General features: G+C 51.4%; 1 protein-coding gene across 4 annotated transcripts; it reads right to left on the reverse strand.

The window, feature by feature from the left end:
* Positions 1-453: 453 nt before the first annotated feature.
* On the reverse strand, positions 454-27,735 carry TCN2 (transcobalamin 2). 4 transcript variants are annotated; one of them, XM_081542541.1, is made up of 10 exons: positions 27,705-27,735; positions 26,919-27,026; positions 12,832-13,024; positions 11,933-12,102; positions 8,887-9,048; positions 7,434-7,606; positions 7,116-7,302; positions 6,010-6,181; positions 3,628-3,743; positions 454-1,002 (listed from the first exon to the last, which is right to left on the reverse strand). In XM_081542541.1, exons 3-10 carry the CDS (start codon positions 12,963-12,965, stop codon positions 941-943), a joined length of 1,176 nt encoding a protein of 391 aa, XP_081398667.1. In that variant the 5' UTR covers positions 12,966-13,024; positions 26,919-27,026; positions 27,705-27,735; the 3' UTR covers positions 454-940. The 4 variants fall into 4 exon arrangements, with proteins under 4 accessions (XP_081398667.1, XP_081398666.1, XP_081398665.1 ...); XM_081542540.1 differs by lacking the exons at positions 26,919-27,026; positions 27,705-27,735 and adding an exon at positions 15,898-16,096 and having other exon boundaries at positions 12,014-12,102; XM_081542539.1 differs by lacking the exons at positions 26,919-27,026; positions 27,705-27,735 and adding an exon at positions 15,898-16,096.
* Positions 27,736-27,960: the final 225 nt, after the last annotated feature.

A 27,960-nucleotide genomic window follows, 5' to 3' on the forward strand; every position in this document is an offset into this window, starting at 1 on the left:
AAATTCTGCCTCCCAGGCCATAGTCTTCATTTTGCTGCAAATAAAACTTAACTCCCTACTCTCCTGTTACACTTTTTTTTTAAGTCAACACAATCATTGAGGGCCCCGGTTTTCAGTGTTTGAGTGGAACAGCCTAGAGGCCTCCCCAGATCTGTCTGTCTCCTAAACCATCACCCCACACCCCAGCCCTGGGCCACTTCGGGCAAGTCATTCTCCCTCTCTGAGCACCGGTTTCCTCATCTGAAAGCAGAGAGGAAAAGGGAAACATCCAACCTCAGAGTTGTGCAAGAAAGCATCTAGCAAGTACGCAGCCCTAAACAGTAATCAGCATCACCACCGCCGCCTCCGTCCCCCAGGACCCAGAAGGACGCTCACTGCCCCTCCTCTGCTGCCCAGGGGGCTGTCTCCCCTCCTCTGCACTAACTCCGAGCTCAAGGCATCAGGACGCTGGGCCACATGCACAATCAACTCTTTAATCATTTTCGAGGTGGGCTGAGAGCTCTGCAGAGACTCTCACCAGCCGCCACAACGCGGCCGGCTCTGGGGCGGCAGCCTCGACGCCAGAGTGGAGAGCTGGGGTCAGGGCCGCAGGGCTGTCCTCGAGGGACCCCCATCCCAGAGTGAGTGGTACTCACGAGGCCAGTGGCCGGGGAGGAGTCTGAGATGTTTACGCCTCCGGCCTGTGAGTGACCTTCACAGACACCCGCGGGGCCAGATGGGATCGGACCCAGGCAGACAGACCTCCTGGGGGAGGTGCTGGACTCCCTGCTCCAGGTGGGCGGTGGTTTAGGACCCCCACAAGGCTGGTGGCTGTGGGACCCAGGGACAAGTGTGCAAGAGAAGGCAGCAGGATCAGGCGTGTGCCCATTACCGAGGTGTCTGGAGGGAGGGCGGAAGACAGGAAGTGTGGGAGGCAGCGGGGTGGGTGAGCCCCGGGGGGCTACCAGCCAACCAGCCTCAGCTCGATGGTCTCTCCATCCTTGGGTCTGTAGTCAGCAATACCTGCAGAAATAGGTTCGGGGGGAGGGGTGGTTAACAGGGCGGAGTGTATCCCATCCCGACCTCACCTTCTAGACCCCTGCCCTGTAAAATGGGCTCAGGGCTCAGTGGTGGGAAACCCAGGTTCTGTGCAGAGCCAGTCTGGAAACTCTGAACTCAGTGTGACTTCGGGGTCGCTGAGACCCACAGGCTCACTTTGCAATGGGAAACCCCCTCCAGGGGGGTGGGAGGGCATGAGATGGCACCCTAATAGCCACCACGGGGCCAAAGGAACCAGAGACCCTGACAACACTGATGGGCGGGGTCACTGTCTTCACGGTCTCCCTGAGGGGACACCTGGAAGAGGGACCTGCTCGGGGAGGTCAGGGGAGAAGCAGGACCACGAGTGAAGTCAGCCTTCACTCACGGGGCACCATCCAGGCCCCCGCACGACTCCCGGGTTCAAGCCCCAGCTCTGCACTCAGGGCTGTGAGTCTGCGCAGGTTATGTAACCTCTCCGAGCACTGGTGCTCCCATTTCTAAAATGGGGGTAGTAATGATACCAACAACCCGGCCCTCCTTTTTTCCCCAGGGGAGTGAGCTTTGGTGGACGGGGGGCCGGGTGGGGGAGGTAGAGGACACCACCGCCCACATCTGCCTCGTGGCTGAGTCCATCAGGCTCTCCCCTTCGGCTACCTCCTCCGTCCAGCCTTTATCAGTAATAGAGGCCAGATCCCCTCTCTCCATCTGTAGCCTCTTGGTTTTATTTCTCAATTTGTCCAGAAGCCAGGCAGGGAAAAAGATTGCTTTTTACTGGGCTCCCTCAGTAAGTCCCACCTTCTGTAAAGCACTTGGCCCAATCCCCTGGCACATGGCAAGCGCCCACTAGAAGGCCGAGATAGCAGGAGCGGGGACAGATGATCCTTAAGAGTTTGTCCAGAGATGGGGCTGATGCTCAGGGATGCTATGACAGCATGGGGCATAAGAGTTAAAACTGGAGACCCGCTAAAGGCCCAACGGGAGTTGATAAGCTGTGGTCCACCCATCCCACTCCACACTGGGGCTGGGCCCTGACTGGCCTAAGCCAGGCTTGTGATGGTCCCTTCTTTTTAGCCAGTGATGGGCGCAGAGGGGCATCTCCTAGTAACAGGGATGGGTCCAGGAACGTGCCTGTACCCCAAGTCCGCCTTCAAGATGCCAGGAGACGTGTGCTGGGCAATTCACAGACAAGTTTCCTGACTCATAAAAGGGAGCAGCCCCGGGAAGACACAGAGCAGCCTCTCTGGAGGAGGAAGCCAGCAAAGAGAGGAGCAGGGTCACGGGGAGGTGGGGCTGGGGCTGAAATCCTTACTCCCACTGGAATCTGCTCACAGGAGCCAAGAGATGAGCCAATGAAAGTTGCATCATGGAAGCTAGTTTGTGTTACATTACTGTTGCTTGCAGTCCAAACAACCCTGCTGGATGATATATTCTATGTGGCTATTACAAAGAAGAGGGAAGATCTACATATACCCACGTAGAAAGATGGCTGCCATATGTTAAGGATGAAAAAGATAAACTGCAAACCCGTATATAGAGTTGTGCCATGCAATATGCCAGCCATTAGCCACACGTGTCTATTGAGCACTTGAAAGGTACCAAAAAAAGATGCAAAATATGTCATCAATAATTTTGCATTGATTACATCTTGGAATGATATTTTGGATGTACTGGATTAAATAAGATATATCATTAATGCTAGTTTCATCAACTGCAGAATTTAGGATTACATGTGATGAGGCTCACATTTTATTTCTATGGGACAGCGCTGCTATAGAGTATGGCTTCATTTATATGAAAAAATAAGCATACATATTTTTTAAATTACCTGGAAGAAAATACACCAGAAGTTAAAAAGAAAATTTAATCTCTGGGTAATGGATTGTGGGCAATTTTAAGTTTCTTCTTTTTTGCCTATCTGCTTTCCCAGAGTTGCCACAGTGACATACACAAAAATTCTTAAGAATACAGTTAAACGTATTATATGTAAACTTGAGCGTCAGCGGTGACCTGAGGCTGAGCCCCAGGAAGGTTCTGGGAGAAAGCTGGGGTGAGCTGACGAAGCCTGGGTGCTGGGGACACGTCCGCAGAGGGCTGGGCTGGGGCCGCGTCCGCAGAGGGCTGGGCTGGGGCCGCGTCCGCAGAGGGCTGGGCTGGGGCCGCGTCCGCAGAGGGCTGGGCTGGGGCCGCGTCCGCAGAGGGCTGGGCTGGGGCCGCGTCCGCAGAGGGCTGGGCTGGGGCCGCGTCCGCAGAGGGCTGGGCTGGGGCCGCGTCCGCAGAGGGCTGGGCTGGGGGCGCGTCCGCAGAGGGCTGGGCTGGGGCCGCGTCCGCAGAGGGCTGGGCTGGGGCCGCGTCCGCAGAGGGCTGGGCTGGGGCCGCGTCCGCAGAGGGCTGGGCTGGGGCCGCGTCCGCAGAGGGCTGGGCTGGGGCCGCGTCCGCAGAGGGCTGGGCTGGGGCCGCGTCCGCAGAGGGCTGGGCTGGGGCCGCGTCCGCAGAGGGCTGGGCTGGGGGCGCGTCCGCAGAGGGCTGGGCTGGGGCCGCGTCCGCAGAGGGCTGGGCTGGGGCCGCGTCCGCAGAGGGCTGGGCTGGGGGCGCGTCCGCCAGACTCACCTTGCTGCAAGGGGGTGTCAGGAGCTTGGAGAACCTGCCAGAACTCACGTTCCCCCGCCTTTTTCCCCAGCACGGAGGTCAGGAAGGGGCCTGACAGGGAGGCCTGTGTTCTATACCTACCAAAGGGACAGACGAAGAGGAAGAAAAGGTGACTTTTGCTCCCGTTGACCCAAGGGCAGAAGTAGAACCACTCACACAAAGCAAATCCCGCCCTCACTTTCAGGGCAGCGCTAGCCAAGCCCTTCCTGGGCCGCCTCACCAGGGGCCCTTCCTCCATGCCTCCTCTCCAGCCCCCCAGACACCTCCCACTCTGGGGGCTGACCTGGCAGCGGGGTGAGAATCAGAAGCTGCCGACGCCCCGAGTGAGGCTAGCATGAGGAAGGAGAACAGGTGAGACAGAGGCAGAGACACCTGGTGCTGTTTCTGTGGCTCAGTCGTTGTTTAGTCACTAGGTCGTGTCCGGCTCTTTTGGGACTCCATGGACTGTAACTCGCAAGGCCCCTCTGTCCATGGGATTTCCCAGGCAAGAATACCGGAGTGGGTGGCCATTTCCTCCTCCAGGGGATCTTCCCGACCCAGAGATCAAACCTGAGTCTCCTGCATTGGCAGGCGGGTTCTTTACCACTGAGCCCACCAGGGAAGCCCCTCTGTGACTCAGGGGCACCCCCCTTCTCTCAGCTGAGTTGCTCAGTCTTCCCTGCGAGTCTACACACCCCGCGCTGCCTGCTACCAGAAAGGCTTGCATTAGATTCCTGGCCTTTGCAACCAAGACACTCCTTCACACCACCCCTCCCTGAGCACTGGACACGGCTGCCAAAAATGACTCTCTTAAAACGCCGTGGCCGTGTCAATCCTCTCTCCTGATCAGTGGCATTGGTCTTGGAGAGGGAGGGTTTTCATAGTTTTTGGAAACAGAAATGCCCTCAGGGTGACCTGGTCAGAGAGAAGGTTTTAGGGAGCAGCCCATCCCCAGTCCTCAGGGGCCACGTGGCTGCCCGGAGCGCTGCTGGCCTGTCTCTCTCCATTGCTCTCTCCCCTCTTTCTGTCTCTTTTTCACCATCTGTCTCTCTTCCTCTCTCTCCTTCCAGGGTCCAGCTTTCTCTGCCGTGCACTCACGTGCCTCAAACATGCCTCCCTTCTGGCCCCTGAACCTGGCTCAGGCACCCTCTCCACCACCAAGAGAATCATTTCTCAGATTGGTACCCCTGACATTTTCTCAGAGGTGCTGGAGTTCTGAATAAAACTGCCCAAATTGGGACTTCCCTGGTGGTCCGTGGTTAAGACTCTGCGCTTATACTGCAAGGGAGTGTGGGTTCGACTCTGCTATGGAAACTAAGATCCAACATGCTGTGGTGTGGCCAAAAAAAAAAGTTCAAATTTTTTTTTCCATTTTGATGACAATGTCCAAACATGACGTTGGTAATCCCAGGTGGCTCAGTGATAAGGAATCTGCCTGTCTATTGCAGGAGATGTAAGAGATTCGGGTTCGATCCTTGTGTTGGGAAGATCCCCTGGAGAAGGAAATGGCAACCCACTCCAGTGTTCTTGCCTGGGAAATCCCATGGACAGAGGAGCCTGGCGGGCTACAGTCCACCGGGTCGCAAAAGAGTCGGACACAACTGAGCGACTGAGTATGCACGTCTGCTAGGCAATCCCAGTGCCTGCCAAGGGCACCGGGTGCGTGGGGGCCCAGCGGTGCGGCCATCAACGCACTGCAGGCCGTGGGGTCCTCTGGGAGGTCCTCGTCCTCTGGGCCGGATCCCCACTGGGGACCCCTCCCATCCTATTCAGGTGCGGACACGGCAGGGCCCAGAGCAGTGCTCTGGAAATGCTCATCCTCAGATCCATCACATCTCAGGGTGAGAAGCAAGTTAAAGGCCATTGTCCCACTGTGCTGTGCACAAGGCTTGGCCAGGTGACTCCTTCGTCACAGGGATCGGACCAGGATCGTTCGATACTAAAAATTCTCATCCTTCTGAAAGCTAACCTGTATTGAGCGCTTACTAAGTGCGTGACCCTGTGCACAAAAAGCATGTCTTAATACCATGTCCTGTCTGTGCCCTCATGCCCTAGCTCCTGAACGGGCCCTGGCGGGTGAGGGGGTGAGGGGGCACAATGCCGTCCTCATGAGCTGCAGGGAAGGTATCTGGCCTGGTCCCCAGCTGGAGAGCGCGGAGCTGGGATTCCAGGGTCTGCCTTGAGAGCCTGCTCTCCCAACCCTGATGCCTGTTCCCACCACACTATGGGGGAAGTCGGGGCAGAGCAGGTGGAAGAAAGCCTGGGCCTCTCCCTAGGGAACCCTCTCTCCATCCCCTGCCTCATCCGCGTCCTGTTTTGGGAGATGCCGGGTCGGGTCAGATGAGGGAGGTGGGGAGGTCTCACCTGAATCTTCCACGCTCCTGGGCGTTCTTCAGGACGTCTTCCAGGGAGGAGCCGGCGGGGACAGAGACAGAGTGTCTGTATGAAGGGAAGATGCCGGAGACTTTCAGCATGACGTTAATGAACTCTGGGACTTCGGTCTGTGGCAGGATCTCCATAGCTGGTTCCAACAGGGCTATGCCAGGGAGAGGGGAAGGGGCAGCCGGTCTGAGGGTAGGGGGCCAGGCCTTAGTCCTCCTTTCTTCCCAGGAAGACACTGCAGCCCATTGGGACCTCCTCCTTCCCCTGGGTCCCCTCCCGGTCAATACCACCACTGCCACCACCTAGCTGCTCTCCCAGCCTCCCCAGTCCCTCAGCTCCCACATCCCCCACCACCCGAGCTCAGGCCCCTCACTGGTTTCTCTGCTCCAGTGTCCTCCGCCCACCATCTGCCCCCACGGCAGCCCAGAGGGGTCTTACTAGAACATACATTTGTTCATGTCGTCCTCCGTTACCTCTGAGGGAGCCCCTCCTTCTCACCCTCCTGCCTTCCTGCCACTCCAGCTCAGCCTCCCAGACCCCACGCTGCAGTGAGACCCTCCCCCCAATTCCAGACGGTACGCCCCTGAGCCGTTGCCCTTGACGCCCCCTCCCCACTCTGCCTTGGCCCTCTCTTCTCCGCTGGCAAAACCCACCCACCGACTCCAGTCCCTCCCCCAGATGAAGTCCTGATTCAGGCAGCTAACTTCATAATTCAGGGAGTCATTACGAGGTATGGGAGCTAACCAAAAAGTGTCTCTCCCCATTCATTCATCCATCCATCCATCCATCCATCCTTCCATACAGTCATTCATCCATCCATTCATTCATTCAAACATTTCTGTACTGGGCATCACACAAGGGGCTGGAGAGTCACAGCAAGCCCAGAGCTCACCGTTTAGGGTCTCCCTCCTCATACTGAGCTGCTAGAATCTGTGAAGGCATCTTAGCTGCAGGTGTGTTCCACGCACACCTGTAACCCCCCGCTGATTCAGCAAATCAAGATGGAGCAAGATCCCCATCCGCCCACTGGGACAAGGCGACTTCAATGCAGATTGAAAAGAGGGGGGCTTCTGTGAAAAGCCGGCTACCTCTTGGCGCCTGGCAGTCTGGGGAGATGAGATCCACATAGCTCTTCTGGTTCAGGACGGGCAGCAGCTGAGAGATCATGAGAGGGTTCTGAAAGGTCTTGTGCTGTAGGCTGGCCTGAAGAGCAGCCTTGGCCTTGAGGCAGGCCGTGCCCAGCTCCACCGTGGGCCTGAGGGAGCCCATCAGCAACTGGGGACAGAATGGGAACGAGAAGGAGGGGCCGGGTCAGCCAGCAGGGAGGGGCCGGGTCTGCCAGTCCCGGGCTGGTCCACTTCCCCCAGCCACTAGGGCAGAGCATGGCCCCGGCATCTCTTCCCCACCTGCAAAGCCAGAGGGGTGCTGTAGACATTCCCGAAGTAGCCCTCTGGGGTCTGGGCCTTCAGGATCTTCTCTTGCACTCTCCTGAGGGCCAGGCTGATCCGGTTTCTCTGATTGGGGTTGAGGTTGGACAGCTCCAGACAGGAGAAGGCCATGCCTGCCATGGCCATGGTGTCTGCAGGGGACAAAGTGATGTCTTTGCTTTTTCATACACTGCCTAGGTTGGTCATAGTTTTTCTTCCAAGCAGCAAGCATCTTTTAATTTGGTGGTTGGGGAAACTAAGATTCCAAAAGCTGTGCGGTATGGCCCCCTCACTCCCAAAACACAAAAAACAACAAATGAACAAATAAAAAAACTCCCCTGGTGATTCTAAAGTGCAGGCAGGTTTGCAAATGAGTGGTGTACAATCAAGTCCTCTTGCCCCTCCCTCCTCCAATCTCTCTCATTAACTTCTATACGGTGACCGACCATCCCAGTTTGCCATCCTGGAAACTGGGCAGACTGGGCTGAGTTGCTCCCCCTAGCTGGCGGAAACTTTCTAAAATGCTGCTCTGACACAGTTGCTCCCCTTCCTCCAGCCCTCCCGTGGCTGCTCATCGCCCCGAGGTCCTTCCCTGGGCTGACCCTGCTTAGCTCTGCCCCCTGTTAGTGGGAGATGCACCAGGACAAGCGAGGGCCCTGGAGACGCACGTCACACAAGAAGGAAGCAGATCCAGAATCCAGGTCTCAGGCCTCCTGGTTCATTTTTGGGTTTGTTTGTTGTTGCTGTTTTTTGGCCCCGCCTCAGGGCATGTGGATCAAATGCCGATCCGTGCTGCCGTGCTGTTTGCCTGGCCAGGGATCAAACCTCTGCATTGGAAGCACAGAGTCTTAACCACTGGACCGCCAGGGGAGTCCCTCCCCAGCTTGTTGGATGAGAACGTCTTAGCTGTGTATCCAGCACTTTCTCCACGCCGGGCACCATGCTATGTCCTTTATTTACAAGACATCTCCTTGCCTGAGACAGGGCACTCAGGGCCGGTGCACTGGGACGACCCTGAGGGATGGGTTGGGGAGGGAGGTGGGAGGGGGGTTCAGGATGCCGGACACATACACACCCATGGCGGATTCGTGTCAATGTATGGCAAAAACCACTACAATGTTGTAAAGTAATTACCCTCTAATTAAAATAAATAAATTAATTTAAAAAAAAAGACATCTCTTACTGCGATGCTGCTGGGGGGGTTATTTCACCAGAGAAGCTGAGCTCGAAAGGCCAGCTGACCTGTCCGGGGTGAACTACAGTAAGAGTGTGGTGGACGGGGAGGAGCGTTGACTCACAGCCCCTGCACCACAATGAGCCCTCACCGTTCCGCCTCCTAATGAACCCGAGAGGAGGGTTCCCAAGGAAAGGTGAGCCTGGGACCAGGGGCTGCCGGGGCGCCAGTCTGACCTTCAGGGTGCGGCCCACTCACCCACAGAGACGTGGTCCCGCAGGACATGCTGCTCGTGTTCCACGGCGTACAGGAGCTTGCCCACCACACTGTCATGGACTCGCTTCTGGTGGACACACAGGGCCAGGATGCCCAGGCCATACTGGTAGTAGCTGGTGCGGGGGTGGCCCTGGTGGTTGTGCCCTGGGAGGGAGAGAACCACGGGGTGAGGGTGTCACGCTTGCCGCCTCCCAGCACCCAATGCACCGCCAGCACCAGACCCGTTGCCTACCCTTCCCGACAACCTCCTTTGGGTGGTGAAAGTGAAAGTCGCTCAGTCGTGTCTGACTCTTTGCGACCCCATGGATTATACCGTCTATGGAATTCTCCAGGCCAGAATACTGGAATGAGTAGCCTTTCCCTTCTCCAGGGGATCCTCCCAACCCAGGAATCGAACCAGGGTTTCCTGCATTGCAGGCACATTCTTTATCAACTGAGCTATCAGGGACCCTTCTTTTATTCATCCCCTTGACTCATACTTGCTGAGACCCCGCTGAGTGTCAGGCGCTGTGTCCGGAGGTATGAACAGCAATGACAGGCCAGGCACAGCGCAGCCAAAGACAGCTGAGGACTCGATCAAACCCAGCCCAGGCAGCGACATGTCAGGATGCGGCTGGCTGTTCTCACTTTTTTTTTGAACAAAAGTTTGCCTTCTCCCTGGGCCCCCAGAGGCAGAGGAATAACAAGTCTGGGTGAGATCGACTGCTGCTTCCTTAGGGAAGAAACCAGCCTGTGCTGTTTATCAAGCCACTTTAACCTTTTTGGGTGTCCAAGTGGAAATCTGGTGTGGCGGTTTTTCTTAGAAGCCACAGGAAAGCAGATTTCCCTGGGGGTTGTGGTGGTTTCTTTAAAGAAAGCTGAGCGCCGAAGAATTAATGCTTTTGAACTGTGGTGTTGGAGAAGACCCTTGGACTGCAAGGAGATCCGATCACTCCTTCCTAAAGGAGATCAGTCCTGAATATTCACTGGAAGGACTGATGCTGAACTGAAACTCCAATACTTTGGCCACCTGATGCGAAGAACTGACTCATTTGAAAAGACCCTGATGCTGGGAAAGCTTGAAGGCGGGAGGAGAAGGGGAGGACAGAGGATGAGATGGCTGGATGGCATCACCGACTCAGTGGACATGAGTTTGGGTGGACTCCGGGAGTTGGTGATGGACAGGGAGGCCTGGCGTGCTGCAGTCCATGGGGTCGCAGAGAGGCGGACCCCACTGAGCGACTGAGCTGAGCTGAACTGCGGTGGGGCGGGGCCTGCGGGGGGAGGGGAATGCCGAGTGCTGCCCTCTGCTGGTGGTGTGTGGGCACAGCCGCGCCTCTGCCTCGGCCGGGCAGTTGCTCTCCCACCTGAATTCTCTCTGTGAATTCGGAGCTCCTGAGAGGGCTGGCGGCCACGCTCGCGAGACCATGATTACAGCTGAATTGCGGACCAAGGTCCCAGGGCCGAATAACAGAGGTCTCTGACTCGCTGGGGAGTCGGGGCAGGGTTCTCTGAGGCTGTGACCCAGAGGATGGAGGGAGGAAAGGTGGAGTCCTTTTTATTCCTGGGATAAACCCCTTGGCATAATTTATTATGATTTTTATAATTCCTGTATTTAGCTTCATAATGATTTGCTATGATTTCTACATCTATGTTTAAGAATGAGATAAGTCTATAGTCTTCCTCTTTTGTGCTATCACTGCTAGGTTTGGTATCATGATTATACTGTTGCGTAAAGTGAGCTAAAAAGGCTTTCTTTGTCTTCTTTAGGTTATTGTCATCATCATTATTTTTATTCTACTGTGTCTATGTAACATTAAAATTATTTTTTTCTTGACTGTTTCATAGAATTTACTGTTCAAACCATCCAAAATTTTTCTGTCTGATGGTATTTATTTACTAATTTTAGTTCTTTTATGGTCATATGACTAATCAGGTAGTTTATTTTTGTACATCTTCTAAATTTTTAAGTTAATGTCATGTATTTATTTATATATACTTTTATTACCTCTTCCAATATATGTATTTTTGATTTTCAAACACATTCTTTAACTATGTCTCAGTAAAATGAACTTAATGAGTACCTGCTTCATATGATTATCATTAAAAATGAATAATTTAGTATGTGCCTAAAATGCAGGAGACCTAGGTTTGATCCCTGGGTAGGGAAGATCCCCTGGAGAAGGAAATGGCAACCCATTCCAGCATTCTTGCCTGGAAAATTCCAAGGACAGAGTAGCCTGGCAGCCTGGCAGTCCATGGGGTCGCAAAGAGTCAGACATGACTGAGCGACTAACACAGACAAGACAGAATAGGAGTGAGCTAGAAGCGGAAGGAAACCTTCCAGATAGGGGCTTCCCTGGATCTGGCAAGACCCTGGTTTGTGAGGTGAGACATGGCCAGGGTGACCGGAGCCCACGGAGGGGCCCACGGAGGGGCTGACGGGTGGATGGGCAGGGTCTGCAGAGGAGAAATGGTCAGACAGACTGGGCCTGAGGGCTGCAAGCACAGCAGTGAGCAGCTCCTGCAGGGTTTAAGCAGCGTTAACAGGATCAAATGTATATTTATTTTATTAAAACAATTTTTTTTTTGGCTGCACCTCATGGTATGTGAGACCTTAGCTCCTCAACCAGGGATCAAATTCATGCCTCCTTTATTGAAAAGTGGCGTTTTAACCGCTGGGCTGCTGGGGCAGTCCCTAGCTTTATACTTTAAATGCTCACTCTGTGTGGGCCAGGAGGCAGGAGGCAGGAAAGGAAGCAGAGGGAGGCGAAGGAGTAAGGAGACTGGGCAGTTGTCCAGAGGAGGATAATCAGACCAAGCTTGATGGCTGAGCAGCAGGAGTTGCCAACAGAATGCATGCGGGATGCAAGAAAGGCTTGATTCAGGATGCCTCCTGGAGCAGGCCCAAGCCTTCTCGATGAATATCAAGACAGGCAGGGCGGAGGGCAGGAAAGAGGCATGAGGAGAAAACCCAAAGCTCTGATGTGGACGTTCCACGATGCTGTCCGATGCGCCCTCCCCGCCCCGGCAGCCCGCGCCTCCTCACCGATGGCCCCCTTCTCGTCCTCCAGGAACCGCTTCAGCTGGGAGACCAGCCTGTCCCCCTTGCGGCCTCCGACGAACTCGCAGTTGGCCCGCAGAGCCAGCAGGTAGAGGGCTAGCTGGCCCATGGAGGGCTTGGCCTCGGAGTCATTGCTGTCCTTTCTGGAGGCGGGCCTAGGACAAAGCCAGGTAACAACACTTTCGTGAGAAAGGGCCTTCCTGGTAAGCCTGCTTCGGGGCGCTCTCCCTGCCAATATGACAAACTGGAAAAAAATCCTAGCAGTTGGAAAGTTTCTGAAACCTGCCAGAAGCAGATGTAGTCAACGATGTAAGTTGTGAGGTGTACACCACACATATTTCATAAAGATGACAAGTCGAACTCAGGGACAAACTCTGAGAGTTCTTGAGTCCAAATGACCTGTTTGCCCCGCCTTTGTGGTCATGCTTCACCCCACATCCTCCTCCTTTCCTTCCTCTGCCCGCCCTGCATCCACTTCCCAAGAGGGAGTCCAAGCAGGAGATGCTCTCTGGTGGTCCTGACCCTTTGCCCCTCATTCAAACTCCCAGGCTGGACCTAGGACAAGCCCCCCCCGCCCCCGTTCAATAACCTCCAGAAAGGGAGCACAGATAGTCCGATGCTGCCGCTGGGCTCAGTGTGAAAGAGTGCAGCCATGGATTAGTGATGTCTGCCTCAGTCAGGCAGAGGCCGCACAAGGGCCCTGGATTGGCATCTCCAATCCGGTCAGACCAACCCCACTCCACAGATGGAGAGAGGCCCAGAGGAGGTGAAACTCGCCCTAAGGTCTCCCAACAAAGCAGCGACAGGCCCAAACCAGAGCGCAGGTCTCCCGCCTCCTAGGATGAGGGGCTGCCCCGGAGAAAGGAGGAGAGAGCATGGCGGACCTCAGGAGGCTCTGCTGGTAGCTGAGCTTGAGGCTGTGCAGGTAGTGGGCCTCCTTGGCCCCAGCCTGCAGGCTCGAGAGGCGCAGGCCCACGTAGATACTGGGGTTCAGCTGCTCCGGGGAGAGCCGGTCCATCCAGGGCAAGAGGCGCTGGCCCAGCCTCTCCACCAGCGTGCTGTCCAGCTCGGTTATCTCTTAGGAAAGAGAAGAGGCCAAGTGAGGGGGCAGGGCCAGGCCACCTGCAGCACCTCATCAAGGTCTTTTCCAGGGAATAAACATCCCCACCCTTATGGCCACCGGCCACACACCCGACTCGTATGGGGAAATCTGGTTGTAACGAGAGGCAGCCAGTATCCTGAAAGAGTGGCTGGCGTGGGCCAGGAAAGAGGTGGTGGGCCCAGGGCAGACAAAGCGGGTACCAGGCAGCCACTCTGCCCATCAGAGACTGGCCAAGCAACGAGTGGTGCCCCAGGCACCGCGCCCCACCCCCCTTGGTCCTCACGCCAGCCCTGCCTGCAATGTAGGTGCTGGGAGCATCGCTTGGCACAAAAGAGGAAACAGAAGTTCAAAGCTGCGGGCGTGTTCCACCCATTTACAAAAGCTTCAGCCCACGTGGGAACAGGTTACAGATCCAGCTTTAAAATATAAATAGACTCACAGATGTAGAAAACAAAACTACGGTTACCGTGGCAGTAAAGGGTAGAGAGGGATAAACTGGAAGATTGGGACTGACATGTACACACTGAAAAAGTGAAAATGTTAGTCACTCGGTCGTATCCGATTCTTTGCGACCCCACGGACTGTAGCCCGCCAGGCTCCTCTGTCCCTGGGATTCTCCAGGCAAGAATACTGGAGTGGGTTGCCACTCCCTTCTCTAGGGGATCTTCCGACCCAGGGATCTCACCCAGGTCTTGTGCTTTGCAGGCAGATTCTTTACCATCTAAGCCACCAGGGAAGCCCATGTACATACTACGCTCTCTATATATACAAAGTGAAAAGAAAGTGAAGTCGCTCAGTCGTGTCCGACTCTTTGCGACCCCATGGGCTGTAGCCTACCAAGCTCCTCCGTCCATGGGATTTTCCAGGCAGAAGTACTGGAGTGGGTTGCCATTTCCTTCTCCAGAGGATCTTTCCGACCCAGGGATCAAACCTCGGTCTCCTGCATTGTAGGCAGACGCTTTACCGTCTGAGCCACCAGGGAAATTATAAAATAGATAACTAAATAAAGACTTCCTGTATGGAACAGGGAACTTAACTCAATGCTCTGTAATGATCTATATGGGAAAAAAAATCTTTTTAAAAAGTGGACATATGGGGATTCCAGCTGCTGGGCAGCTACCCCCCCACCCACCCCCGAGAATGGAGCAAAGGAACTTGGGGGAAAGGTGCTTCTCTTTCCCCTTCTCTTTCTCTGGGGCTGTCTGTGTGTCCACCTCCATTTCTACAGGAATTTCTCTCTCTCTCTCTGGATCTGTCTCATTCTTTCCGTTTCTCAGCCAGTCTCTCTGCTTATCCGTCCTTCCACAGTTCTCTTTTCCTCTCGCTCTTCTTCAAACCAGAGAGGGAGCCCCTGCTCCCACCCAGGGCTCCGACCTCCAGCGGGTGAGTCAGCTCTGGGATAGGAGAGATGGGAAGAGGAGCTGGTGCTCTAAAGAGAGGCAGATAAACCCGATTCAGTCTCAGCAGGAAGGAGCCGGGCAGATTCCCCCGGGGTAATAAAAGTGAGCCTGGGCCAGCACGCTGCCCTCTGGGCCAGCTCTGCCAGCCGAGGACTGGCTCTGACAATGGGAGTGCCGTGCAGGAGCTGGTGCGGGCATCCTTGTCATGTTCACAACCACACGGGGCTTGCAGCTGGCAGAGCAGAAGTGCTTGCGTCACACCAAGAGGAAGGCCGGGGAGCATTCTCAACCCCTTTTACAAGTGAGGGAATAAGACTAAATGGCCCGGCAGCAGTGGGCTGTACCCCCAGACCCAGCCCAGAACTGTTAAGAAGTCAAGCCTGTGGACTAATTGTTGAAAGGCTCACACCCAACGGAGGGTCCTAGGTCGACCCTGGGGACTGTCTGGACGGGAACCAAGAGCCAAGGGCTTGAGGGGTCAGAGACTCCTGGTGCCCGGGGAAGACCCTGACGTGGACTTCCGAGAACCGAGTTCCAGCAAAGTCCTGGAAAGCCATGGTGCCTTGGGCAGGCAGGTTACCCGGTCCCTTTGACCCTTGACTGCTTCATCTGTCACCTGGACACAATTGAGCCTGCCTCTTGGTTTCTCCAGGGGTCACATGAGATCCTGCTGGTGGGTGCCTCCCTTCCTGCCTCTGTTTCCTGTGGGGCTCCAGGGCGTCGGCGGCCCTGAGCCTGTGTGCTTCGACTCCCAGGCAGGCCCCCGGGGAACAGGCAGGCCCTTGGATGCGGAGTGCAAAGCTAATGCCTTGCCATCCTCACACCCCGGGTCTCCATCCGCTCACTTTCCCTCTGTCTGGGATGCCCATCCCCCCCACCCCGCCCCCTCCCCCACTCCTCTCCTCACCACCAGTGCCTTTTCCTCCTTTGGGTCTCAGTTCCTGCATTGCCTCCTGGTCCTCGGAAATCCCACCCTTTCTCCGTGAACTGGCAGCCCCCAGCTCTCTCCCTCCAGGCCGGGGGCTTCCTTTGGCCACAGCCCCCAAGCCCAGCACTGACTTGCCTCTTGACCACTGTCCCTTTCACTAGAACGGAAGCTTTATCTAGCTGGGGCAGGGCTGGGACCCGTTTCTTACTCCCTGTTTTTTCCCCAAAGCCTAGTCCCGCACCTGGCATAGCAAAGGCTCGGTCAACATGTCCTGAATGAATAAATCAACAAATGACAGATTGCATGGAGGTGATCTTGTCTGGTCGCAAGTCAGACATACGCGTCATCTCAACACAGCGCGATAAATGCACTGAGGTTCAGGGAAGTCGAAACCGCTGTGGGAGCCCCGAGGGGCAGCTAAGTCACCCCCCGACACACATCCAAGCCTCGGTTTCCCCCGTTGTATAAGGAGGGGCTGGGACAAGATGGTCCACTCTCCAGGTTAGATCCAGTTACTCACCGCAGATATGGGCGAGCGCTCCCAGGCCACCCAGCAGGAAGAGGAGGGCCCCGAGGCCACCCATGGCAGGAGCAGGGGTGGACAGCAGGCAGGGAGTGGGACAGACTCCTAGCGCTGGCCTGGTAGAGGCTCTCCTGACCACAGCGGTCACTGCGCCGAAAGAGGCAGCTTCCTGTCACTGATTAATCCCTCCACTGCTAAGTCAGCGGAGGGAAAAGGGAAAAGGTCTGTAGCTGAGGGGAAAGGGAGGCCAAAGAACAGGGGAAGGAAGGGCAGAGCAGCACAGGCCTTCCTGGAGGCGGGGGCGGGGAGCGCGCGGCCAGCCGCACTTTCCCCGCCGCCCGAAGAGCCGGTGCAGGACGTCTGACTGCGGATCTGCTCAAGTCTGTCCAGCCACACCTGTCTGTATGCCCCCGGCCGTTCGCGTGGTAGACAGGTGCGGCTGGAGTGCCTACCTGGTACCCCTCCCAGAAGGAGCCCCTGAAACTGCCCACCCTGGCCTGGGACAGGGGGACGGGACTGGGAGCTGGGACAGTCACGTGAGCAGTCAGCTGTTCTCTGCCCGCCTGCTCAGAGGGGGCGCGGCCGCTGGACCCGGACCAGACCGCCCAGTTTTCTCAACCAACCGGAAAGATGGGAGCCTCCTGGGAGACAACACAAAGCAATGTAAGGAGCGAGATTTAATCATTAGACACGTGAAGCCATGGTTAGCAGGGCCACTTGCAAGAACTAGGAAAGTCACCTAGAAACAATCTCTGCAAGAAGAGAGAAGAAAGGCTTTTTCCCCATCCACCAAGCCCCACAGAAGAAGCGGTGTCCAAGAGTTAGCTCCGGAGGTGCTGTGTTACCTTGGCCTCTCTGAGTCTGAAACAGTTTCTCTTGTGTGAGCCAAAAGGGTTGGAGAAGATCATTCTAATTAAGCTCCCTTCCAGCTCAACTTGTGAAGATGTTTAGACCTTAAAACATCTTTAATCACTTACAAATAACAATTTTTTCTGCAATCATTTTATTAATTGCCACGGTTCATCCTTTCAAGATAATCTGGTTTTGTGCCTCACTTCTCACAAGCCGATAAATACAAAAATAAATACAGAGCTGTGCATCTGTTTACGGAAGTACTTTACAAATATAGAATTAGATTGTCTAGTGCAAGGAGGCTGGGTGTGGCCCATCAGGGTGAAGTCCTTCTGCAGATCCTTGGGTTCAGACTTCCAGGGGGACCTTGGAACTCTGTGGGCAATGGAGCCGTCATGGTCTGGGACAGGGCTGCCCGGCTCCCCAACCCGCGGCAGTGATTCTGTGTCCTGACGTCTCCAGGACAGCAGCCTCCGTGAGAAGCAGCTTCCTGGGGAGAGTCACCACCTCCCATCCCTGAGGACTTGAAGGTGCCGTGGTGACTAGTGGGGGAGGAGGTGCATCACTGTAGATATTAGAAGTAGACTGACTCACTGGGGGTGGAATGTTTTAGGTAATGTGGTCAGGAGAAGTGAAAGAGAAAATGATAATCATTTGGTTCGGGACTTCCGTTTGGGGGTCTGGAGCTGGGAAAGTGGCTTCCCAGGGGGCTCAAGGGTAAATAATCCACCTGCCAATGCAGGAGACATGAGTTCGATCCCTGGGTAAGGAAGATCCCCTGGAGAAGGGCATGGCAACCCAGTCCAGTATTCTTGCCTGGAGAATCCCACGGACAAAAGGAGCCTGGCGGGCTACGTGCCATGAGGTTGCAAAAGAGTTGGATGCAACCGAGTGACTAAAAACAGCAACAAGCCGGGAAGGTAAACGCTGGCTTGGAATGGGCAGGTAAAACTCTGCGTGTCTGGGCATCAGGGCAGGCACAGACAAAGCCAGCTGCGACGTAAACAAGAAACATGATTTCTCCCAAGGTCACATTACAGCTGTAAAGTGTCCCAACAACCATGCCGTTTGTGTGTTGTGTGTGTGTTAGTCACTCAGTTGTGTTCAACTCTTTGAGACCCCACGGACTGTAGCCTGCGGACTGTAGCTTTGTCCGTGGAATTCTCCAGGCAAGAACACTGGAGTGGATTGCCATTCCCTTCTCCAGAGGAACTTCCCAACCCAGGGATCGAGCCCTGGTCTCCTGCATCGCAGGCAGACTCTTTACCATTTGAGCTACAGGGAAATCTTCATTTATCAATATACTTTTTATGAAAAATGAAATTCAACATATTGATACAATGCATAATGTAGTCAAAGATCTGAAATGCTGTTTGAGTGACTATTACTATTTTTACTGGGGTTTCTTTTTTCCGCTAAAATCACAAACCATCAGTAATTTGCTGTTTGAAATTGTTAGTAAGAAAGAAACTGTCTTGGAAGCGCCAAGTCACTTTGACGAGGGAAGCCGCTCCAGTATGTATTTTCCGGACTCAACGTTCCCTGCCTGTCCTGACTTTGTAGTTTCCAGGTAAACAGGATACTTTGCTGTCCAGACCTCAAGCTGACCCTTCTCATGCAGCCCTGCGCTGTGTTAAGCCCACCTACTTGGTTGGGACTTCCCTGGCAGTCCAGTGGTTAAGACTCCTCGTTTGGGGTGCGGGTTCCATCCGTGGTTAGGCAACTAAGATCCCTCATGTGGTGTGGCCAAAACAATGAAAAATAAAGATACTGTTTGGTTTACATTTTACCTAACCCAACCCTTCACCCAAATCCTATAATAACCTTTCTCTTTGTGTGGTCAGACCCCCACAGTTCCCCCCGCCTCATTTCAGTGCATCAACTGAGCTGATTCTGTTAGGCTAAAGGTTTGTTCTTAGTGGTCTCAGAATGACTGAGGGAGGACACAGCCTAAGAAGGAATCCAACAGGGAAAGAAAATTAAATTGCATATATGAACCAGGATATATTGCTCAGCACAGGGAATATAGCCAATATTTTATCAGAACTAAACATGGAGTATAACCTTTAAAACGTTTGAATCACTGTGTTGTACACCTGAAACTGATACAACATTGTGCATCAACTATACTTCAATTTTAAAAAAAAATGGTGAAAAAATGTATGCATGAAGGTGGAATAAACTGAATGAATATAACAAATGCATGGCTGTATGGTTACATACAGGATATCCATTCTCTTAATTAAAAATGGGTTGGGAAGATCCCCTGGAGAAGGGACTGGCTACCCACTCCAGTACTCTTGCCTAGAGACTCTATGGACAGAGGAGCCTGGTGGGCTACAGTCCATGGGTCGCAGAATCAGACACAACTGAGCAACTAACACCCTCACCTTCACATTAAAATCTTAGTTCCCATTTAATGTAGAAAGATGTTCATAATTAATCTTAAATTATAAAAATGATGTAAGTAACACATGTGGGTTGCACAAAAATTAGAAAACATATTAAGGGAGAAGAAGGAGATAGAGGAGGCAGTCCAGTGGCTAAGACCCTGCTCCCAATGCAGGAGGCACAGGTCTCATTCTTGGTCAGGGAACTAGATCCCACATGTCACAACTAGGAGTTTCCATGCTGCAACTAAAAATCCTGATCACCACAATGAAGATCAAAGACGCCCTGTGCCCCAACTAAGACCTGGCACGGCCAAATAAATTAGTAAATATTTAAAAAAGAGTGGGGGAAGGGTGCTGACTTCAGAAACTTCTATAATGAGTGAGGTCTGTAAGAATAAAGGTAAAAGGACATGCACATAGGCACTACATCATGAGGGTAAGAGTTGATAATTCTGATGCTAATAAACATTGTTGTTGCTGTTGTTCAGTAAGTAGCTCAGCCGTGTCCGACTCTTTGCGACCCTGTGGACTGAGGCACCCAGGCTTCCCTGTCCTTCACCATCTCCCAGAGTTTGCTCAAACTCATGTCCATCAAGTCGCTGATGCCATTCAACCATCTCATCCTCTGTCGTCCCCTTCTCCTCCTGCTTTCAATCTTTCCCAGCATCAGGGTCTTTTCCAATGAGTCAGTTCTTCGCATCAGGTGGCCAAAGGATTGGAGTTTCAGCTTCAGCATCAGTCCTTCCAACGAATATTCAGGATCGATTTCCATTAGGATTGACTGGTTTGATCTCCTTGCAGTCCAAGGGGCTCTTGAGAGTCTTCTCCAACACCACAGTTCAAAAGCATCAGTTCTTTGCCGCTCAGCTTTCTTTATGGTCCAAATCTCACATCCATTCATGACTGCTGGAAAAACCATAGGTTTGACTAGATGGACCTTTGTTGGCAAAGTAATGTCTCTGCTTTTTAATATGCTGTCTAGGTTGGTCCTAACTTTTCTTCCAAGGAGCAAGCGTCTTTTAGTTTCGGGGCTGCATCACCATCTGCAGTGATTTTGGAGCCCAAGAAAATAAAGTCTCTCACAGTTTCCATTGTTTCCCCATCTATTTGCCATGAAGTGATGGGATGGGATGCTGTGATCTTTGTTTTTTGAATGTTGAGTTTTAAGCCAGCTTTTTCACTCTCCTCTTTCACTTTCATTGAGAGACTCTTTAGTTCCTCTTCACTTTCTGCCATAAGGGTGATGTCATCTGGATATCTGAGGTTATTGATGTTTCTCCCAGCAATCTTGATTTCACCTTGTGCTTCTTCCAGCCCAGTATTTTGCATGATGTGCTCTGCATATAAGTTAGATAAGTAGGGTGACAATATATAGCCTTGATGTACTCCTTTCCCAATTTGGAGCCAGTCCGTTGTTCCATGTCCAGTTCGAACTGTTGCTTCTTGACCTGCATACAGGTTTCTCAGGAGGCTAGTAGACATATGTACTAGAATTGAACAATTAAATGGATGGCAGAAAAAAAAAAAAAAAAAAGAAATAAATGGATGGCAGACTGCAGACAGAGGGCAGGTTTTTCACTGTTGGAGAGGGGTTTACAGAAAGCACAGGGAGGAGGCTGGAATGATCTGTGTGGTGATGGGTTAGAGGTGGATACATCAAAATAAGTTCAAGGTTAGCTTAATACAGACATAGATGGTTGCATCCAGAACTAGTGACAAGTATGTGTGTACACAGCAGAATAGTATACACAAACATACGTTTTGCTCTGTCAGCTGAGAGGGTCTGGCAGCAAAGATACCACAGTAGCAATAAGATTACCAAGTTCCTAGGTTTTGGTTTATAATAACCATTCTCCAATTAAAGGAACCAGGTTCCCCTAGTATATAAAAGGAACCAGGCTGATTCCCTGATAGCTCAGCTGGTAAAGAATCCACCTGCAATGAGGGAGACCTGGGTTCGATCCCTGGGTTGGGAAGAACCCCTGGAGAAGGGAAAGGCTACCCACTCCGGTATTCTGGCCTGGAGAATTCCATGGACTGTATAGTCCCTAGAGTCGCAAAGAGTTGGAACGACTGAGCGACTTTCACTCACTTTAACTTTCACTTCCCCTAGTATGGCTGACACCAGGACTAGGACAAGGAATATGCAAGATGAGTCTGGTGCATCTTATAAGGCCACAAGGTAAGGAAGTGCACACACACACACATACACACACGGACACGGAGAGAGTATGTGAAAAAGATGCAAAAGCAAACTGAAAGGGCCCCCTAGTGGCCAAAGAATATTGGACTATTTTGAGCAATAAAATAAAGTGGTGTTAGACTATAACCTGGAGAAGGGAATGGCAACCCACTCCAGTATTCTTACCTAGAGAATCCTGTGGACAGAGGACCCTCGTGAGCTGCCGTCCATAGAGTCGCACAGAATCGGACACGACTGAAGAGACTTAGCATGCGTGCATGCATTGGAGAAGGAAATGGCGGCCTACTCCAGTATTCTTGCCTGGAGAATCCCAGGGAGGGAGGAGCCTGGTGGGCTGCCGTCTATGGGGTCGCACAGAGTCAGACACAACTGAAGCGACTTAGCAGCAGTAGCAGCAGACTATAACCAGGTCTTCCCTGATAGCTCAGTTGGTAAAGAATCCGCCTGCAATGCAGGAGACCTCGGTTGGATTCCTGGGTAGGGAAGATCCCCCAGAGAAGGGATGGGCTACCCACTCCAGTATTCTTGGGCTTCCCTTGTGGCTCAACTGGTAAAGAATCTACCTGCAATGTGGGAGATCTGGGTTCGATCCCTGGGTTGGGAAGATCCCCTGGAGAAGGGAAAGGCTACCCACTCTAGTATTCTGGCCCGGAGAATTTCATGGATTGTATAGTTCATGGGGTCCCAAAGAGTTGGACATGACTGAGCGATTTTCACTTTCAGACTATAACTTGAGCTTCTCAGGTGGCACCAGTAGTAAAGAAACCGCCCGCCAATGCAGAAGACATAAAGAGACGCAGTTTCTATCCTTGGATGGGGAAGATCCCCTGGAGGAGGAAATGACAACCCTTTCCAGTATTCTTGCCTGGGGAAGCCCATGGACAGAGGAGACTTGCGGGCTACAGTCCATAGGGTTGCAAAGAGTCAGACACGACTGAAGCAACTTAGCAGACACGCATGCAGACTATAACCCAAAGTAAAAAATAAATAGCCATGAGTACATACCGATATAAATAAATGATTCAGTAAATAAATACTGACATACACTGAATGTTTGCATGTCCCCCACCCCCTGCAATTCATGTGTTGAAAATTAATCATGGGTTTTGGAGGTGGGGCCTTTGGGAGGTAATCAGGAACCATCATGAAAGGGATTAGAGCCCTTATAAAAGAGATCCCAGTAAATAAACAACAAGGACCCATTGTATAGCACAGGGAACTATACTCAATATCTTGTAATAACCTACAATGGAAGAGGATGTTAAAAAGAATATATTAAAAAAGAATGCATAAATATAATAACTATATATATATTTTACATATATATGTAAAGCAACTAGGGTCTTCCCGCAGGTGGCTCAGTGGGAAAGAATCTGCCTGCAAATGCAAGAGCCACAGGAGACAAGGGTTTGATCTCTGGGTCAGGAAGATCCCCAAGAGGAGGAAACAGCAACCCACTCTAGTCTTCTTGCCTGGAGAATCTCACGGACAGAGGAGCCTGGTGGGCTACAGTCTATGGGGTCGCAGAAAGTCAGACATGACTGAGCACATGCGTAAGATATAACTGAATCACTTTATTACACACCTGAAACTAAATACATTGTAAAACAACTATATTTCGATTAGATTTTTTTTTTTAAAAAAAGAGACAGCCCTCATTCCTTTAGCCCTGTGAGGACACGGTGAAAAGATGGCTATCTATAAACCAGAAAGCTGGCCTTCTCCAGACACCAAATCTGTCCGCCCCTTGGTCGTGGACTTTCTAGCCTCCAGAATTGTGAAAAGTAAACTTTTGTTGTCTATAAGCTACTTATGGGATTTTGTTATACCCGTTGGACAGACTAAGACAAATGGATGAGAGACAAATCTCTCACGCAGAACAATTTCCAGTAATGAACATAGATACTCTGCCTTCAAGGAGGGGAAGCGTAACTCGCAGTTCTTAAGTGTGGGCTGTTCCGAGTGACTACCTTCCAAAAATTACAGTATGAAAAAGGGGTGGGAGGAAGAGCATCTTTACAGAGGAGAAACTTGACAAGCACTGCCTTGACCAAATGACCAAAGCCAACATGAACAGCGATAAGTCATGTTGACAGCATACACCGTTGACAGGATGTAATGAAAACAGCACTTAGCCTCTGTGGTCCTCCTCCAACCCACAGTTTAACCATGAGTTTAAAAACAAAACAAAACAAATTCCAAAGAAGGCACATTCTACAAAATACCTGACCAGGACTCCTTAAAACTGTCAAGGTCATAACAAACAAAGATCTTAGAAATTGTCACAGCCAAGAGGAGCCTAAGGAGATATGACAACTAAATGTAACATGATGTCTTGGAATAGAAGGGAAAAAAAAGATAATAGGTTAGAAAATAAGGAAATCTGAATAATGTATGTTAATAATAAAGTATTGATATTGGTTCATTAATTGTAACAAATATACCATACTGTTAGATGTTAACATTAAGAGATTCTATGCTCTCGCTGCTGCTGCCGTCAAGGACCCAGGTTCAGTTCCTGGTCAGGGAACTAACATCCCACAAGTTTATAAAAATAATAATAACAATAAGAGAAACTGACTGTGGGGTACATGGGAACTCTTTGTACTATCTACTCAATTTTTATCAAAAGCTAAAGCTGTTCTAGGTCTTCACTGGTGGTTCAGTGGTACAAGAATCCACCTGCCAATGCAGGAGACGCAGTTTCGATCCCTGGGTCTGGAAGATCCCCTGGAGAAGGAAATGGCAACCCACTTCAGTATTCTTGCTGGGGAAATCCCATGGACAGAAGAGCCTGGCAGGCTACAGTCCAAGGGGTCACAAAGGAGTCAGACACGACTTAGTGACTAGACAACAACAAAGTTGTTCTAAAAAAATAAAGTCTATTTTTTTAAAGGAGGAATTTCTTTAAAATGATCATCTCATCACTTTTGTGGACTTTGCAGGTACTTTTGCTGCTGCTAAGTCACCTCAGTCATGTCCGACTCTGTGCGACCCCACAGACGGCAGCCCACCAGGCTCCCCCGTCCCTGGGATTCTCCAGGCAAGAACACTGGAGTGGGTTGCCATTTCCTTCTCCAATGCATGAAAGTGAAAAGTGAAAGTGAAGTCGCTCAGTCGTGTCCGACTTGTAGCGACCCCATGGACTGCAGCCTACGAGGCTCCTCCGTCCATGGGATTCTCCAGGCAAGGGTACCGGAGTGGGTGCCACTGCCTTCTCCTAGTGCTCTTAAATAAGTCATTCCATGCTCTGGAGGGTCTACTGATTTTAAGCCACTTGGGGGTCTTCTGGGAGACCAGGTTAAAAGTGAAGCTATTTAACCGTTGCTCAAAGACTCTCATATCTTAATTTTAATTGTTCTTAGTAGAAACCAAAATCTTAGTATCATCTTTTTGAAAGTTTATCAGATATCATAGTTGATTGGTTTCAATTTTGTCTCAACCAGCCCTTTCACACTAATTTTATGCTTCATTTTGCAAGTTTAAGTTGGCCTCTGCTGGATCCGTTTACTTTTATTCCTTGGTCCAAAATAACCAAACTCATATTTGGCAGTTCTGCACTTGGTCCCCAAAACCCAACTGTTCTCTACCAGGGCCCAGTGACAAGCCAGGAGGGCTTTCTTCAACGGTGTATGCGTCTCTGCAGCAGATGGCATGACCTGCCTGAGAATTCCAGAGTTCTGCCTTGTGATTCACGCACTGGGGCTTGCCATACGCTCCATACTGCATCTTTCCCTCCACTGACTCCACCAACATCACAGTGTCAGCTGGATCGGATGGTCCAAGTGGGGCACTGTTTGCTCTGCAGGCAGGACCTGTTTCAGAGCCCTATCTTTACTTACCCTGCCTGATCAGCATGATATCAATATAACAGATCAGTGTAACGTCTGTGGGCTGTTCCCATGGTCCAGATCTTTTCAGACTAATATTATGACAGAAAGCAGGACAGTTAACATAGCCCCAACATAAAACTAGATGAATATTACTGTCAGTTCCATGAGAATGAGAACTGTTTCTGATCCTCTTTTTTTTTTTTTTTTAGCCTCGAGGCATGCAGGGTCTTAGTTCCCCAACCTGGGATCAACCTGCCTCCTGCAGTGGAAGCATGGAGTCTTAACCCCTGGACTGCCAGGGAAGTCTCTGATCCTCTTTTCTAAGTGGATAGAAAAGAATGCACTTGCTTAATCAATTTCAGGAAACCATATACCTAGGACTTCCTGGTGGCTCAGTCAGTAAAGAATCCACCTGCCAATGCAGGAGACCCAGGTTTGATCCCTGTATTGGGGAAGATCCCCTGGAGAAGGGAATGGCAACCCGCTCCAGTATTCTTGCTAATTTGCTCTAGCAATGAAACAATTTCAAGCACAGCAATTGTGATCAGGGCTATTACTTGGTTGTGTACACAGTAATCTACAGTCATTCTCTGTAATCAATTCAGTTTCTGCAAATATCAGACTGATGAATTAAACAGAGATGTGATAGAGACCGGGCTTCCCTGATAGCTCAGTGGATAAAGAATCCGCTTGCAATGCAGGAGACAGGTTTAATTCCTGGGTAGGGAAGATCCCTTGGAGGAGGGCATGGCAATCCACTCCAGTAGTCTTACCTGGAGAATCCCATGGACAGAGGAGCCTGGTGGGCTATAATCTAAAGGGTCGAAAAGGGTTGGACATGACTGAGCAACTAACACACGCTTGTGCTAGAGACCACCACCTCTGCACCCTTTAGATCCTTCATGGTGGTACCAATCTCTGCCATTCTTCCCTCTCTCTTGCCCCCTTTCTGAAACATTCCTCAGTCTGCTGTGAGCACCACATCACTCTGGTTTTCCTCACACCTGTCTGGCAAGTTCCTGCAAAGTCTTTGAGTCACCTTCCCCTATCCGGTTTTCATTCATTTTTTGTTGTTTGTAGAATAACTAGATTTTTACTTTATTTTAGTTTTAATTAAAAGTATATATTAGGGTTTCCCTGGTGGCTTAGTGGTAAGGAACCACCTGCCAACGCAGGAGACATGGGTTCTATCCCTGATCCTGGAAGATCCCACATGCTGCAAAACAACTAAGCCCATGCACCACAACTATTGAGCCTGTGCTCTAGAGCCTGGAGACACAACTATGGACGCCCAGGAGGCCCTAGGGCCCATGCTCCACAAGAGAAGCCATGGAAATGAGAAGCCCATGCACCACAATGAGGGAGTAGCCCCCACTCACCACAACTAGAGAAAAGCCCATGCAGCAATGAAGATAGAGCACAACCAAAAATAAATAAATAAAATTATATTTTTAAAAAGGTACATGATAGAGGATTTCCCTGGTGGCCCAGTAGTTAAGACTCCAGGCTCCTAATGCAGGGGACACAGGTTCGAATCCTGGTCTGGAACTAATATCCCATGTGCCTCGAGGCAACTAAATCTATGGCACCACAACTAGAGAGAGATTACAAGCGACAGCTAAGACCCAATGCAGCCCAAAGTAAATAAATATATACTAATAAAAAAGAAAAAAAGTACATAATAAAACACACAATTTTCAAAACAAGCACTGGCCCATGCTTAATGTCTGTATTTACCTTTAAAGGGTGAGTTCTACCACCACGATGGTGCAGTGATAAAGAATCCGCCTGCCAGTGCAGGAGATGCACGAGATGTGGGTTGGACCCCTGGGTCAGGAAGATCCCCTGAAGGAGGAAATGGCAAGCCACTCCAGTATTGCCTGGAAAATTCCATGGGCAGAGGAGCCTGGTGGGCTACAGTCTATGGGGTTGCAAACAGTTGGACCGATTGAGCATCTATAACCACGACCTTGGGCCACGTCACATTCACAGGGCCTCAAATTTAAAATTTTCAGGCAAAATCCAAATGGAGTTTAGAGGCTTGAAGGAAGAAAACATCAAATTTTACAAATTTTATTTCCCAGATCACACCACTTGGTGTATTTGTATAAATCTTGTAAGTATCCTGTGAGAACACAATACGAAATTTGTGTATATATATTAAAACTTCAAACGTGTTAAATGTGCGTTTTATTTTTATTTTATTTTTTGGTGGCACCCCGTGGCATACGGGATCTTAGCTCCTCGACCAGGGATCGAACCCGCGTCCGGTGCTGAGGAATTGTGGAGTCTTAACAACTGGACCGCCAGGGAAGTCCCTAAATGGACATTTAAAATATACAGAACACGAGTTCTGTAACTCTGCTTGGTATTTCGTTACTTTTCAAGGCTAAGGCTCAGAAAGTATAAGCGGCTTCTCCGATCTCTCCCCCTCTGTGAGGAAAAAAGCCGGCTTGGGTTAACAGCCAATGGACACAAGGCAAAGCCAATGGCCAATAGCGAAGAGAGAGCAGCCTCACTTACCGCCCAGACGGCCTCTCAGGCGACCGAGACTAGTTCCGACGACGCCCAGCAACCGTTACCGTAACAACGCAACCCGCTCCCGCCCCACGGAAAGCGGTTCCCCTCCGCATCCCAGAAGGCGCTGCGCCGCCTCTAAGCCTTCCGCCCCCTTCCATCCCAACGTGCAACGGGGCCCTAAGCGGCAAGCGCGCGTCATCAGGATGATTATAAAAATGCCCGAATATCCGCCTTTGCTTAAACGTTAAAAATGCCTGTA

Source organism: Giraffa tippelskirchi, chromosome 11 (genome assembly GCF_054371585.1).
Source record: "Giraffa tippelskirchi isolate mGirTip1 chromosome 11, T2T-mGirTip1v1.2.pri, whole genome shotgun sequence".
Taxonomy (NCBI): domain Eukaryota; kingdom Metazoa; phylum Chordata; class Mammalia; order Artiodactyla; family Giraffidae; genus Giraffa; species Giraffa tippelskirchi.

Excerpts from the sequence above, each read along its gene's own strand:
- TCN2 (XM_081542539.1), bottom strand. The coding sequence starts at position 15,961 with ATGGGTGGCCTCGGGGCCCTCCTCTTCCTGCTGGGTGGCCTGGGAGCG. Across the intron at positions 7,607-8,886 it reads GCGGGACCACGTCTCTGTGG|ACACCATGGCCATGGCAGGC; the intron begins GTGAGTGGGCCG and ends TGTCCCCTGCAG. Across the intron at positions 1,003-3,627 it reads TGACACCCCCTTGCAGCAAG|GTATTGCTGACTACAGACCC; the intron begins GTGAGTCTGGCG and ends CTATTTCTGCAG.